This window comes from Gymnogyps californianus, chromosome 2, assembly GCF_018139145.2.
Source record: "Gymnogyps californianus isolate 813 chromosome 2, ASM1813914v2, whole genome shotgun sequence".
Taxonomy (NCBI): Eukaryota; Metazoa; Chordata; class Aves; order Accipitriformes; family Cathartidae; genus Gymnogyps; species Gymnogyps californianus.
Window position 1 is genome coordinate 21,868,983 of NC_059472.1, and position 17,342 is coordinate 21,886,324.

Below are 17,342 nucleotides of genomic sequence, written 5' to 3' on the forward strand. Positions count from 1 at the left end.
GTAACTGGGGACTTAAATCAATACGAAACTGTAAAAATATGTATCACTATAAATACTGGTTTTGCCAGTACTTCACTTACCCCATATCTGTATTCTAAAAATACTTACACTAGTTCTCAAACAGCTGTAATACAACAGTGTTCCTTTTAATACAGATTACGCAAAATAGCATTTTCCTAGTATAGTTAATGAAGCTCACTACAGTTTACCTACCAAAGCTCTACCTAAAATAAAGGCAGGCAAAGCAAGTATAGTGTTACAATACTGCTCCAATATCAATACTGAGATGTTAAGAATAGAGAAAGAAAGCCAACAAAAGACCTATGACTGAAAAGCAGACAAGAAAAGCCAAGGAACATTTAAGCAATTTAGCATCTGCACAATAGGTAGCAAAAGCACACCAATAAAATATCAAATTAAATTTTGCATGTATATGAAAGCAATAAGCATTTCTGGCATGCTGAAAATTTACCTGAATTATATGAATATAAGCCTTTATCTGGAAAACAAATATTGAAATGAAGTAGTGTCAGGGAAAAATACATGAATTAATACATGTAACAGGGATGGTTAGAACCTTAAACTTCATTATAATTGCTGCTGGAGACTGAAGAATTTGATATTGTAGGCCACATTCATTCAAAACAATAAAACTCAAGCAGCTAGGAGAAATTAAACCACAAAAATGCCCATCACTTCTGGATAAGCATTTATACTCAGTAGTCATGGAGGACTAGTAGAGCTATTACAGTCATTTCCAATTCTGAAATACAACTGCACATTTACTACAAGCAAGTGTTTAACTTTTTAAGGGCAAAATGTATATTCAACTAGGCATACAATACAAGCTGCTACCCTTAAAGTTACTGCACGCTGCTGTTGGCACCTCAGCAGGAAGTTATTAGCAGAACTTTCCTGAGATGTAGCTATGAATCCTACTTTAAATTTAACAGATTCAGAAGTGATGTTCCAGTTAATCTTCTGTCTCCAGCTAGGTCTTGATTTGGTAAATATGTACAGATATGAATACCTTATCTACATATCATTGTTACCAGTGAATTTAAGAGTCCTGATGCGAGCACAATGGTTAAATACTTGCAATATCTGATTTATTGTTTGTATTACTTAAGTCTGGCTGGTTTATGTATTTTAGGTTTCCATACAACCATATCAGTTTTTCTAAACTTGACAATATAATAGTATGCAAATGTCGGGACAATTATGGAAATGTGAATTGTTACTTTGCGTTTGCAGACTTTGTAAATGTGACTTCCGTAAGGTAATACGAAGAAGCCAGGAAGTCAGAATAACATGAATAGTATCTTGCCATTAGCAAGACATTATGAATGTTTTTATTCCTTATAGTTGAATAGCTCACAGACCCCATCTTAAATATTAAAGAGTGACAGTCCATGAGTAACTGATGCACCTCAGATGACAAGACACAACAGTGTTAAAGGAAAAATGAAAATTTCAATTTCTTGCCAACTAGTGCTGTTAAGAATTCACTGGATGACTAGGTACCTTCTAGCAAGTCACACTTTTTCTGACATCCAGGTACTAACTATTTTAATATGTAGACCATATCACTATCTATTACTTACAATTTCTAACTCTCTATATTTTCAAATTGGGTTTCTTGATAAATATAATTAATTTTTACGGCCCAGCTCTGGAATTCCATTAGGCTATATAATTTCAAAGTGAATAATAGGGTTTTTTTTTCCAGCATCATTTGCTAACTTTTAGATGTGAGCTTTACTGCATAACTTCTCTAATATTTGTATTCCTTGGTACTAATCTCTTCCAGTTATGAATTTCATGAAAAACTGACTCTTCTTTGGCAACAAAATTATGAAAAATGGAGTATGGGGAAGTTTTCTAGTTTACTCTAGCAACATCAGAAAGTCACCAAAGGTTCAAGAGTACCATCCAAAAAAATAAAAATTTTTAAAAAATCAATTAATACAGACTAGGATTTGTTTATATAATTAGAAATGACGGACTTCCTGAATTTAACTTCTGGAAAGATCTGTAAAAGGGTAGAGCTTCTTGAAGAGCACAAGAATATAAAAATACTGAGATTATAATGGGAGTGAGGACTAAGGAAGCCATGTTTGTTTCTGTATGGTTACAACACAGAAAGGAAGAAGTCAGAATAGTATTAAACCCATCTGAAAACTTCATCAGAACCATCACACTGTTATAGGATAGTTTATTATGCTTCAACAATTAAAAAAACCCCCACACACTACCTTTAGCCAGAAAAGGAAGTGACTGTATGGACCTACATCTTTTAGAATCTTTTTAAAGGTCACCTGACTTGCTATTTATCAGCTTCCTAGCAAGGTTACTCTACCCTATCCACCGAGTTATTTCAACAAAGAACATTGCTTTTCTGTCATCATTACAAGACAGAAGAGTAGTTTAATAACATGATTCTATCAAGTAACGGGAGCAACAATGTTATAAATAATCAAATTCCCTTAAACTGCTTCAAAACAGGATTTTAAGTATTTTTGTAGTTTAATTACAATTTAATAAAGTTTATTTTAAAATTTTCAAACAACACAGAATTAATATCTTAAGGTTTTTTTACTAGGAAAAAGAAATATATTTTGATAGTTTAAGGCCTTTTCAGACACCCCTGTATCATGTTAAATACCTTTTAATTAAAGTATTTAATAAACCATAGATGTACGATAAATATAATAAATCATAGGTGTATAATAAATACAATACTGGTATATATATCCATATTCTATGAACAAAGCATCAATGCATGCAAACAAAGATAACATGCCCAAGGCCTGTGCCCCATAAAAGAAAGAGAAAAATTAAGGAAGAAGCATGAAAGAGAAAAATAAGTGTTATTCTTGCTCTCTAGGGTAAAATCCTTATAATACATTCATCATTCATAGTCTGTGCCACTGACCATAAAATGCTCCATATTATAATTTGAAAAAAAGTCACTGATGCATGTTTCCATTAAGTACAACTCGCTTACACACTAGTGAACAGCATTATTATAATTCCCTCCAGTAAGATTCAGTGACATTGATTTAAAATTATCGTACTGACTTACCATATTCACAACAAACTAAAAGGAAATTGCTGAGACAGCAAGATCCTGATTCTGCAGTAAAATGAGACTCCAGAGAGTTCCAAGGAAGTCAATAGCTTTCATTGGAAGACTGAGGTTTGAAATGCAGGTGCTCAGATTTCACAGGGTAATGTTTCAGACACATTGTAATTAATTATTATTAAACTTTAATGGTTTTGGTACTACCAAGTGTATCTCTTAATGTTCTACAATATAGACTTGAAAAATTTAACATTTAAATAATGGAAGAGAAGGCTTGAATTAAGACTTACAACATTCAACTCATCTTTGATTTGATGGTACAGCCACAGAACTTTAAAAAAAAAAAACCTCAGCACCCAGCAATGACAAGTCCATCTAAAAAGGTTTTTCAAAAATTAATAAACAATTGGGTCCTTTATTTGTGAATTCAGTCTATTAATTTGTTTTTTTCTAGTGAGGTGTAATAATTTTTAGCATGTTAAAGTCTCAGCCTTGCCCCAGAAAACATAGTCTGACTCAGGAAAATGTACAAAGCTGACAAAAGAAGATGACAAAAACTTTTTATGTGATTCAAAACACCTTGCTTATGCATTATAGAATTTTTTATTCCCATCTGAATGAATAAACAAAATTCAGAAAAGGAATGTTTTATATAGTTTTTTGCATACTATATGCAGAAATTTGTAGACCATAACTATACTCCATTTTTGTCCCCCCAGTTTAAATACACATTACTGTAATTTCTCTCCGTCCAGATTTTTTTTATATGCCTTAAGAATCATGAAAGTCAGTGAATGGAGTCATCGATGACTTTAATTCTAAAAGTAATGAAAGTCAAATTCACTTTAAAAGAAAGCTACTTCACAGTCTATTTATTTACAATTATTTTGATCCTGACTGATTTTTCTGGTGTTCACTTCTTGAAAAAATACAATTTGATCCACCACTTTGGACTTCTATATGTTGATTTCCAAACACTGTTATTTCTAAAATCTCTTAGACCTTGTTTTCAGCCGAGTTTCTCTCACATAGATTTATGACTTCTCCGTTACTGAGGATGCTCAAAATACAAAATGACACTTTTCTTTCCCAAACCATATTGTACATTGTCATGGCAATTAAAAGTTCTCCTTCCACTGCTGTACATACCTATGCTGTAACTAGGGACCTGAAAATGTCTGGTTTTACTGTTATATTCACATTTCTTCCCTTGTTTGGGCATTTAGCTGTTATCTACACTGTACACCCACTCTCTGTGGTCTGCAGATCAATAATTCAGACAGCTTGGTTTTAGAGCTGCAAAATCTGACTTACTTAGTGTCAGTTACTTTTTAATCCTAAGTAATCAGGAAATTATTAAAATACTTGAAGTAAAACAAAATCAGCTTCTAAAACAAATTCAGAGTCAGTATAAAACTAAAAACAATTGTTGTTCTTCAGAATACACAACAACCCAGTATTCTTTATCAACTAAACACTACCAGCTCACACTGCACAAATGCACACATTACATGGACATAACTGTAAAAGATTGAATAAGAATGTCTCAGATCCAGTTTGATATCTGTTATCTCTGTATCCTGGGCTACATGGAGAGGAAGTAATCTTTGATTTGCAATCCCATGGTGTAAACCTTGCTTGATTTCTGTATCAGTTCTCAATAAATAGTAATGCTAACAATAACTTCCATCCCACTGATCCTAACAACTATGAACACACCATTCAAACCACATTCAGTTTTCAATGTAATCTGTAGTAAGCCTCTTACCTAATGTGAGATGGAACAATAATACTGTGGCCTAACCAACAACAGGAATTCCCAAATCTTTTTAAAAATAATCTTTATTTTTCTGTTTACGATCTCTTTTCATAGGCAACATAAAAAGAACTTCAGTTTGTCTGTAATTCTAGTTAATGCTGTCTGGAATTCTTAACGTATGGCTGATTTTATGTCAAATGTTAGAGAAAATGAAGCCATTTTAAAAATTCTCTTCAAAAGTTCAGCATAATAAGTAAAATAGACCTATTAATTACCTCACATTTCACATAAGAAAAAGCTGAAAATATACTCATTGGATAAAAACCAGTCAGTTTATGAAAATCTGAAATATAATTAGCTGAAAGAACTAGTAAGTCATAATCCTACGTTCTATATTAGTTCCAGTTTCTAAGTAGATGTCTTTCAAAAAATACTAAGGAAAAAGCATGGTAGTGATCCTTCATCACTAGGAAGTTAATGGGTTGTATGGATCAGAGGCCTGGGCAAGAGAAGGTGGACAGCTGGCTTAGATCAGTCTGTACTACAACATAATGCCCACTCAAGGATATTGAGAGATAAATACATGTAGAAACTAAGCTACTGTCTCTGAAAGCTGGTCCCTAAAAAAATGGCATATGGAGCTCTGTGGGAAGCTTGCACTTTGCTACTGGCTATCTGTAAATATAGAAGTTCAGTCTTCAGGGCTGACAGTCTGCTCTTCTTCAGGAACGCTACAATTCAGTGATATTAAAAAGAGAATAGAAGTAAGTGGTAAGTGTAGGTGGTTCTTTTAAACTACCTTCAGAGAATAACATTTAAGTATTATTGTCTTCAAATATATGTATTTATAGCTACCTGGCAGTCATGAAGATAAGAAGGCTTAGATGTGTAGATGTGTATTTATACAAACAACACACAACCTTGCAATTCAAAATCTCTCTCTTGTTATTTCTCACACTAACAATTTTTGGGAGCATGCAATAAAGTACTTCATATTGTACTCACTAATTCTATACATAGAGGCATCACAGAAATGAATAAAAGGTGGGAGGACTGAACTGCTCAGATTTTGCAGCCCCAGAAATTGAAATCAGCCTACTGTGTAGCAGCAGAGTAAGTGTTCTAAGATGTGCTTTGAAAAAGATAGACAAACTTGCTAGACATGCCTTGTCTTCATTCTGAAGATTTTTTTCACATTGTTGTAATGTGCCACTGGATAACATCTTCTGTTTCATCATATACAAGAGTTGTTATTGAAGGATACAAAAAGAGCTTCAGACACAAGAAACTAAGATACTAAGTTGAACTTAATACTCTTTTGAAACCTCCAAAAAAAAGTAAAAGGACCAGACTTCTATATGTTATTAATATCTTATAAATATTTTACTTAGTGAAGGCAAACAGTCATAAGATGTGTGGTCTGCCCTTCACCAGTCCCCTGGTGATGACGTTTAGGTTGGGAAGGGCTTTTTGGAGGCCATCTGGTGCAACGCCTGTTTCAGGCTTTGCCAACTTCATCGCATTGCTTATGGTCTTGTCCAATTGAGTTCTGGATATCTCCAATAGGATATTCCACCACCTCTCTGGACATCAAGAAATACTTTTATTTCCATTTCAGAGGTCTGACAACAATTAAAAAAAAAATTGTATTTTTTAACTGCTAAATGGATTCTTCTACCATTGCAAAACTCTGACCAGATGCTAAATTTCCATTTGGATGCCTTCCCAGTCCCCAAAAAGGAGGGATTTTAATTCCAAGAGACCTTGTTCTGTACATGTAAAACTATCTGTTTAAACTGAAAATTATTTATGACACACAAGGATTCAAGAACTGCATATATTCCCAGGACACTAGACAAAATCCTTCTTTATGGGATCCCAATCTCAGTACGAATGAAAATAGCATAATTTATTGTAGGAGTATGTGAATTCTCCAGCAATTACAGTGAATGTCTGACATTGCTTATTGGGCTGAAGTTTCTAGGACCTCAAGTTGTCAAAGTACCACTCTGGGAACAGTCAGGCTAAATCATCTTCATTGAAAAGCAGGACTTCTACACCAAATCTTAGTGTTTCACCAAACCAGAAGTTTTGATAAGTCCTTCCCTCTACATTTCCAGACAGGCATATAAGATTGTTCAGTTGAGCACACTATTAGTATTAGTGTTAGTGTTAGTATTAAAAAAAAATTACTGACTTTTAAATTTTGAGCCAGTATCATTGAACAGATCTTTAGTCAAGTATTACTACAATATTTTCCCAGATAAAGCAGTTACTGTTTTATTCATTCTTCATGGCAGTTATTTATTGCACAGACAGGAATTACTATAAACAAACAGGGTTTGTTTGCAGGACTGAATATTTCCTGAAAACCAGAATTTCACTAACTTCACATACAAACAGATACTGAAATGTCCAGCTGGTCTGTAAAAGTAATTTTATATGGAAAATTTAACTTCCTAAAATGTGTTACAAGATGGCAGAAAAGATAGAAGGAAAATAATTTAAAAACTTTACTTAAACAACAGTCATGGTACTTGAGGAGACTGAAGACAACTGAACTGAAACAGAACTCCTTACCTGTTAACTATAATTTCTTTCCTCCTTTTGTGGATAAGTATAATCTTACAGCTTGAAGGGTATGCACTGTAACTCCCTGTTAATGTATCTACCTCAGAATATTATGATATGGAGCATTTTAATCCTTCTCGTCATCCAGGCACAGACACAAAAACTGTCAACTACTTGAAATACTTATATACAAGGGATTATTTAATAGAGAATCCACATAGAATATATGAAATATCCAAGCTTGTTTGCGTGGCTACACACGCATATATTTCTGTGAGTTTGTGTGTAACATATGCACACACACACTCACATAAAATGACTCAAAAAAACCCAAACAGTTCTTAGAAATAGTTTTTGGCTCGTTGGGTTTTGGGGTTTTTTTGTATCAGTGTCAGCTGATATTTTATAAACTTAATAGCTTTAAATCACTGACAGTACGGAACAGTTAAACTAGAGAAACAATAAAGTATTAAGGAAACAGATTTTCACCCTTTACTGTCTTATTCTTATGTATCTATTTTTATTAGCATATTGTATATACTCTATTTTCAAAATATCTACTGATAACATCAAACTACCGTGGATCAAGTATACCAAACTCTACAGAATAGAATTTTAAGAGAAATTCCATTTGTGAATGTAACCATGTAAAATAGTATCAAAACAAGGCAACAGGCCATGGTATTAATTTAGCTACATATAATGTTATATACAGGTCACTTTATTTTTAAGAAGTATGAGCTAAAGAGAAAGGTCCTGCACATTCATTTTTGGTTAAACAGTGAAATGATAAACATAATGTAGAAGATAGGACTTCAAGATAAAAACAGCACATTGCAAAAGACCAAGATAATTTGCTCAAGCTCAGGATCTGAACTAGGTAGTCTCATAAGAAAAAAATGGTATACTGCACAGTGTTCCATATTACCACTTGTAGCACGTCAGACTCTCATCAGTAATCACAAATGACCTAATTCATAACAGCTACAAATGAAGACACAAATTCTGTCAGCTTCCCATCTACAAGAATTTAATATACTTTACACATTAATTCAAATGAACTATACACAGTGTGTAAAAATAACAACCTACTTTGTAACCTCCGTGTGGGACTCTCACCATGGAGTTGTCTGCGTGGCAAATATGGTGAGGGATGGGGAAGTGGCAATGAAGAGACATCATGCGTTTGAAGTTTGTACCAGTGAGGTTCATCATCTAGTAATGCTGTCTCTAACTCAATAAGAATCTAAAAAATAAAAAATGATTAAAAGTAGGAAATCATTACATAACAGAATATTTTAAAATAGCTATGTTCATAAATTTTATTCTATTATTCTCTTATTGTTACGGACTTTGTTTGAAGATTTTTATTAAATCTTGCATTTAATATGAAAGGAGTTTCTGTGCCTTTTACAACACTGAATATACCAAAAATCTTTCACAAAACCTTTATTACCTTATGACAACCTTTACAGTATTCAAATATCTTGTAGGAAGTTAGTCAGCAACATTCCAACATTTTGGTGAAATACAACTACGGATAATATGGATTTTAATGAACAATTCTAAAAGAAATTGAGAAACCATGTACATGCTGTTACTAAAACAGAACAAACACATAAAGAATCTCACATCAGTACTATGTGATAAGTGCAAGATCGCTATTTGTTTACTACTAAATGAAATAAAGACAAATACAACAATTTAAAACAGTTTTGCTTTGCTATATTTAATCATTTTTTCAGAAATACTTTATCGAGACATGAATATGTGAGCAACTGTATTTCTATAGTAACTACCAATAATTGTATACCTCTCCTAAAAATTCACTTTCTTCCTCTCGAACTCGTGCTTGGTCCCAAAGAGTAATTTCTAACATTCGTTCTCTAAACTCTCTCCGATGAACTGGAGAATAAATGAATGTCTGATTCCACTTAGGTTCCAATGTTTTCTTTACTGTTTTTGTTCTTCTTTTATTTTTATCACTGAAAAAAACAATTAAATATTAAAAATGTTCAAAAGACCATTAAACTGTAATAAGTATATCATGGAAAGTAGGAAATCTTAAATCAGCAGTACATTTTGTAATATTATGGAGACTATAATCTATGTCATGATTAGTCCTTTATGATAAAACAAAGTTCAGCACATATATTGAGGATAATTCATAACTTCTATTAAAAACTAAAGTTAGGTGATTTCCAGTTCATGTGCCAATTCCAATTTTAAGAAGTTCCCTGAAAAACAGAAATGTTTTAATGTTTGTTTTGGAAACAGCATTTTATAAAGCAAAATATACTTCTGTAAATGGGATTTCCATGAGGCACAGTCTGACAGTAGAACACGTATGCAGACAACATGGGGCATAGCAAAAATCTGCATTTCAGATAAATGAGCCAACTGGTTCACTCAAGCTTCCAGTCCTACAGAGGCTGACTCTTAAACTGCAGAGCAGGAGGGAGCAGCCGGCCCACATGGAGGAATGGTCAGGGAGCTGCGGGCAGTGCAGGGCCTTCTCCACAGGGTTTTCCTGACTAAGGGCTCCACAGCTGGGAAACCAGAAGCCCTGAGAATGAGTTACATGTCTTTTTCCAGCAACACTGGAAGGAACAGTGTTCTCAAAACAGCTCCCAAAATCCTTTGGGTCACCCCAAGGAACCACGCAGGTTGAAGGTGGGTCTCCACTACAAAGTTGGCCTTATGTTTCGGAGCCCAGTGAGGTCTCCATGCAAGGCTACCATGGAACTCTTGGCTCTGGCTCCAGGGTGTTGTTGAAAGCAATGTGTTTTGCAGAATATTTCTGCTTGAAAGAATTAATATTTTCTGATGGAAACAAGTGTTGCTGGAAAACACCCACGCTCCTTCTACTGAGAATACTGACAAGAGTTCTCATAACAATGCTTAATTTTAAACCTGCTGATTGCTGCATAATGCAGCTGTGGTACTAATTTAAGTGGATTTTTTAATATGGCAATGCAGATACTGTCCATTTGCTAATACTTGCAACTGAAATATAGTTATTGTATTTCTGAACTATTACTTAGAAGCTGGATCAAAATATTAAGTAAGGAATAATATTTTTAGACACATTGTTGAAACAAATAATGTAATTATTTCTGTTATACTAAAGATTTGTTTACCCTTGAGAACTGAAATAAGTTACATTGGACAAGCTTTTCCAATGAAATTTGTTTAATCAAAGAGAGTTCAGTATCTTCATCTAATTAAATGCTTGACTTATTTACGTGTGTTTTACCTCTAGCACGTTTCCTTCTACTACACAAGAAATATATTGTTGCTTACTTAGCTTTTACTTCTAAGGAAAGGAAAATGAATTTACACGTCAGAAAAAAACCACAATTCAATAAGACAAATTGCTGATTCTTATATAAGTGATAGAAAACACATATAATAATTAAAGAAAACATTCTGAATACTTCAGATAAATGGGAAACACCAGTATAGCATAATAAAATTTAATGTTATGTAACTTTTTGTATCTGTATACTTGAAAGTATTTAATTAAATATTTTCCTTCTATGTATTTTTAGTTATTACAACTTACATTGTGAAGCAGTCTGAACACAGACTTTTGGGTAGCTTTATTAATCTTGAAAAAGCAGATAAGATAATTTAAGCAGACCTGATCCTCAGTTTAGCACAGCTTCAGCATCTCCAAACACACTACAGCAATTTGAATAAACTAAGAATCTAGTCCAACAGTTCAAATATTGGTGAGCCCAAGACAATCCATCTAAAAACTTTTTGTCATCAATGATACAGCAAATTATGCAGTCATAGAAAATTTTCTTGTCAACATATGGTACACAGTGAAAGTGGAAAAGCAGTGTCTTCCAAAATACTGAATAGCTTTAACTCCTGCTGAAGTCAGTCGGTACTGGAGAGAGTTAGCATCTTCCCAGTTTAGCTATTAGGAAAAACAAAGGATGTAAACATATAAACTGTAAAGCTACATCCTATTCTACAGATTCAGCAATCCACTGGTCAATCTTTTATATAGTGAGTCAGGTTAAATCTTTGCATTATTTGGTTGATACACTACAAAATAAAGCTAAACATGTTCCCTACTGACACAATCTGAGGAAATACCAATTAAAAAAAACAACTAGGGAACACATTATCGCCTTTGCTGTTCCTCCCACCACCTAAGCTGAAATGGCAGAAAATCATGGACTAAAAAATGAAGAGCTATTCAGGAATAAGGGTCCCTACCACAGCTTAATTTTCCCTAAATGTATACATAATGCCAGTCCAGATTAATATCAGGCCTGTGCTTTAGGGGAAGTTTTCAGGGTGCACCTGGGAAATCTCAACTGAGTCCCCTTCAGCCTTGACTCACTTATACTGTGATATGAAATCTATGGGTTTCAGATGCCAAACCTGTTCCTGCTTTATTGTGTAAAGGTGGGGCAAACCAAACTGCTGGACTGATCAGTCCAGAAATCTGTGAACCTAACTTTCCAGCATTTTTTTTGCACTAGACAGGAATAACTGTCATAGGAAATAAGGGCATTATAAAACACTAACAACATTCTTTGCAAATAACAGATCCCCATGCAGTGACGTATGTTTACCTTTCCTTTTCTATTTGGTATTTAATAAAATATCCAGTGAAAGTGAGTTTGTGTTTAGTGTTCAAAGACACGTTGCTGTTACATAGCATGTTCAACAAAGAAACTCCAAATTGTAAGATTTTTCCGTATATGTATGACCAGTAAACTCAGCTGTGCGTGCCATCTGAGTATCAGACTTATTCTTACTCAAATGTTCCTTGTCTTTGTGTTCATCCTACCTTCTGTCTGGAAGAAAGTAAATTTTAACATAAGGATTCCTTGGCCTCCCATCTTCCCTTGAAGGAAGATCCTTTGCTCCCAATATTGTCACTATTAACTGATGACCAACCTTGTCATACCACAGTTTTATCTGTAATGAGAAAATATTAATTAGTGAACTCATTTCTACCACAAAGTAGCATATTAATCCTTAAAATTATTTTTGCTCATAAGCTTCTATTTATATTGATTACTTAAACAGAAAATATCATGTTCTACTTTGTATTTATAACAAAGCATAAAAATAAATTTATACTATAATAGCTTCATTATGTACCAGGAGTTACTCTTTTTTAAAAACCCTGTACAATAAGTACATTATTTCATACTAATTGTTTTTCACATGGTGCTTTGGTTAGGATTATTCTCTCTTGGCAGTGATATTGTATTACTTGCATTACTGATGTATGGTATTCATATATATACATTTCTAAGGAGTTTATGCACAATGAATGAATGAATTTTTCATGTCCTGTTGTGCTGGAAAGACTACAGGATAAGACCATAAATATTTCAAATCTCTAAATGTTTTTCAACATGCAGAGACTCATGCTGAAATCATATAAGCCCTCCAGAAATTGTAAGAGAGGGAGGCTCATTAGTCCAACCCTCTTCACAGTCCAACTCAGCAACAACAAGGCAAAAACTACTATTACTCATCTGTAGATTATTATTATTAATCAGTCTTAGACTTGGTCTGCTATCCTTTTTTACTACAGTCATTAGAAGCTGCTATTTAGCTATTTCAGTTTGAATACTATAGCTGCAAATACATTATTCAAGGAAATGACAGACCTACTTTAAAGCAGTCACTGTGGAAGGGGGAAATAGTGCAGTTAAGACAAAACAAAGCTTTCCAAATAGCCAGGGAGTCATTACATGGTGGTACCACTGCAGTATCATTAACTACAGCTGACAGAGGAGGATCTTCATGGGGAGTTTACCTGAGACAGAGGGCAAACTAGGACATTTAAAGGAAACACTAACCCTGCCTGAACTTAAGGGAATCAAAGAGAATAATGCCCAACTCCACACCTAACCAAGCAGCATACCTTTAGGCATGAATATACCCTAGCTAAGGTAAACATAAGCAGGGGAAGATGCACTTTCTGTGGAGCCCATCTCACATCAGTTCAGAGACAGGGTCTCCATCTGCTGTCATAACTCCTCATCTTCAGCATTTCAGTCACTTAAAGAAGGAAGGGTCTTGATGCAATTCTCAAGACTTTTGACCCACCAACAAGAGGCTGATTTAGCTTTCTGCCATTCCTAATACTTCAGTAAGTGAGATTACACTGACACACCAACTCAGTCAATGGTGGCAATGTACTTCATCCTTCTCCATTACTTTAGATCTTGCAACTCCTGTAGCTATCAACCAGCAGTGTTTGAATAGATATTAAAAAGGGGAGAATACCTGTCCTCTATTATCATGTCATTGGCCCTACTACTGACTTTATAGGTTCCTGGTACCAACAGTTAAAGGGCTCTGTGGCTACTAAAGCAGAAAACTGTGTGAGAGAAATTATCCTTAACACATCAGATTTAAGAGAGTTCTAGGTGTTGTTCCTACATTCCTGCAAAGCAAGGGGCTTTGTCAGTATGTTTTCTAAACTGAGAATTATCTGGACTACTAGGTATCTTCATCCAGTTGCAGATCACAAGTAGAAAGCTTTGCACCAACTATATGAATCCAAAGCAAAGCTTTAATGACCTCTGAAGTGCATGTCAACTTAAATGTTCACTGACACTAAATGTATCCACCCACAGGTGTCCTTGGGAGTCCTTGGGTAAAGGACAGACTTGGCTAATCCCACACCCCAAGGGGAGTAGCACTTAAGACAATCTTCTTCATCTGCCTTTTTTGGAAGAATTATCCTTACTTAAGCAGAATGCAATACATTTGTGATCCAGACACTATCACAAACTGTGACTGAGTGAAGGTGAGAAAATCTAGACATGGGTGGCAAAAAAATAACGAGAATTATGCGTTCATATTCAGGCTAAATATTTCTTCACTATATTTGTTTCAGACTGAATTTTTGCAGGAAAACTTCAGTCAAAACATTTGGAGAATGACTAAAAGCAGCAAGTTAAATCATCTGACAGAATTTCTTTGAGATGCTCTAATATCTGTGTTTTGGAACAAGAACTCAAAATTTGCATTGACGTATAACTTCTACTTTTCTCTTGATGCTCTGAAAAAAATTGGAAAAACTTGTACATAATGGACATATTTTCCCTGTAATTTGGCTAGTTACAGGAAAGGCCAGGATGCAGAATTATGACCAGAAGGCTCTCTCCTGTGTTCACACTGCTAGCACTCCAATATACAGCACAGGCACTTGTAACCCAAGAAGTCATTTGACTTGGATGCAAAGAGAAGAAAGGAAGAAACTGTGAGTGAGAGAATGGACAAAGAACTCCATGGAGAGGAGGATGGGATTGCATTCTCATGGGGTTCGAAGAAGGAAGAAGGGACAAATCAGAAACTGCTTTAGAATTACTGGGAAAGTAAAGGATACAAGATGCTTCTTGGTGAAACACAGGAAGAATGGAGCCACTAATGTCAGGAACCATAGAAGAACAGAGGGGCAAAAACAGACTGAATGAGAGAAATGGAATGATGTGACAAAAGAACCAGCCATTCTGTAACTGGCACAAAATATGTTGCACAGAGAGATTGGGATGAAAGAAAACCTGACAAGAAGTCAAGGCAGGAAATTGGAAAGGAAAATGAGAAACAAGGAGTTAGACTAGCATACTGAACATGGAAAATTAGTTTGGGAATAGGACTGATCTAATTCTGACTCTTCTGTGCATAAGTATTATGACAATATTCAGATGGTATGGTATTTTCCTACAAGAACCTTTTCTTTTCTATGCACAAGGAGGGAAAGGAGAGCCATTTAAGACAGCCAGGTGCAGTCCAAGAGGACTGGATTCCATCCCTTCCTCTTTCCCAGAGCTCTTGTGTATTGATGGGTGAATCCCTTAAAACATTTCAAAAGGTATTTACAAATTGCATGTCCTTCATTATCTGGGAGCCTAGCATGAAACCCTGAAGCCTGATTTGTTGTGCTAAGTAAAGCATTGGAATTGAAGTCTGAGGTGTGTATTATGCCTGGACAGAACCTGGTTGTCTCAGACTCTGATCATAGCTTCTCAATTCTTAATCAATAAATGCAGGACAATCCTACCACATCTCATAGAATACTATATATATTTTATGTTGTGAAATAAACATGGGATAGCACATGTATAACAGAAAAGTTGATGAGGAAATTATTTTTTTCTTTTATAGCTTTGTTGAGTTGCATGCAGAAAAGATTCCTAACACCACAAAGTGAAGAACGCTGAATTATTCAGTCCATAGGGTGAAAGTCCCACAAGAATGTACAGGTGTGATGCTCAGCACTGGCAGACTTAAGCAGCTGACTAACAGAGCAGAATCTACAAACCCTCCATTCAGCAGTTTTTTACACATGCAGGAATGGCACTTTTTAAAGCTTAGAACATCTAAGAAACTGTGACAATGCAGTCCTGATCTAAATGAAAGAAAGGGAAAGCTAAAATTACAACACATAAAATACACCACAGGAAAACCATGCTGGCTGATGCTAATATGAAGGTTAACACCTGTAAAAAACATCTTGAACAGGACTTTGTCTACCTAGATAATTTAGGATGTAGGCACCTAAAATTCACTTAGAAAGTGATCCAACCTGAATGCTTTCTAAAGATCTTCCCACTTAGTGTTGAAGTCCTGGAAACTCATTTGCTACACACATGCTCATATACTTTCCTTCCCTAGGCAGATGCGCACCTAATTCTTGACTAAACTTCCGTTGTAACCTACATTCAGGCAAACAAGCATCTAAACTCAATGCATCCTGAAATTGTGAGATGGTCTGTTATCCATAGAGTGGTGCATCTGCTGCACTCCTTGAGACAGGCTTCCAGGTAAGCATATTTGCCATGCAGAGCACAAGAAACAAGAACTCTTCTGCAGTCAGGTGATGAACGTAGTCATCGGGGGGGAACAGAGATGAGGGTCTGGTCCCAGCTTCATAGGATTCTTTCTGCTTTTTCAACCAATAGTGGTCTAATACAAGATCAATACACATTCTGGGTAGCAGGTCTAGAATCTGCTACACTAAAATTAAGCTTTCTTTGCTATCACCACACACTTATATTCCCAGCCACACAGTATCTCAGCTTCAGAAGAGACTTCATACTCCAGAGAAGAAAGGGATGTGCAATAGCTTGATGATAAAGGCACTTTTCTGAGAGACAGGTTCAATCTCTTCAGTCTAAACAGGGCTTAAACCACAGATGACTTGTTTCTGGAATGAGCCTCCTACACATAGAACAGTATATAAAAGCTGATTGCTGGTATTGCATTCTCAGAAGTGAGGATGCAGGTATCTAGTATTCCTATTTGGTCCTCTGCAGCCTCAGAAGAAAACACCTCCCTCTGGAGAATCAACTCACCCTCTGGAGTAGCCTAAGTTTCAAATAGAGTTAATGGGGATAGGTGTCCTTTATTTGGGCTGGATCACTTACTGCAGGTATTGAGGTCCTTCTTAGTTCTTTCCTTCAACTGTACAAGTCTAAGCTCCTCCCCAAGGCACCTCACACTTATTTGAAGCTAGCATCAGTTAAGTTATATAAATTAAGGACATAAATTCAGTTTACCAGATTTCACCCTTTTTCTTTTAGATCTCATCTTAACTAGAAATTTTTTTCAGAGCTCTGATTGAGGTCAGAGTTCTAGAAAAGAAGTACTCATGTAATTAGGACCCATACTCTAATACATATGCATGAGGGAAATCAGTTAAGAAAATCTGGATAATATTATTATTGCCACTTCCCATATTCCTATCTCATGAATGCTTGACTGTTCGCTTAACTATGCAATTCTAACGTGGTTTTGTGTACAGCACATACAGGTACACTATATCTTAAGTGATAACTTTAGATTTAAAAACAGAGAACACTTGAAGTTTTTAATTCTATGCTACACTTTCTTTATTTGTTATATAAGGGTTGCTTCATGAATCTCATGGAAAAG

At 35.1% G+C, this 17,342-nt stretch overlaps 1 protein-coding gene across 39 annotated transcripts in view; it reads right to left on the reverse strand.

Annotated features, from left to right (window-relative positions):
- The window catches only part of RIMS2 (regulating synaptic membrane exocytosis 2), a 487,486-nt gene that overhangs the window by 186,794 nt on the left and 283,350 nt on the right, over positions 1-17,342 (reverse strand). For 37 of the 39 annotated variants that reach the window (XM_050891125.1, XM_050891104.1, XM_050891114.1 and 34 more), the window contains 3 exons: positions 12,229-12,359; positions 9,229-9,400; positions 8,508-8,661 (listed from right to left, as the gene is read on the reverse strand). In XM_050891125.1, coding sequence (XP_050747082.1) covers positions 8,508-8,661; positions 9,229-9,400; positions 12,229-12,359 — 457 coding nt within the window. Of the gene's footprint in view, positions 1-472; positions 500-8,507; positions 8,662-9,228; positions 9,401-12,228; positions 12,360-17,342 lie in introns of all 39 variants that reach the window. The other 2 variants (XM_050891100.1, XM_050891101.1) reach the window with 1 other exon arrangement.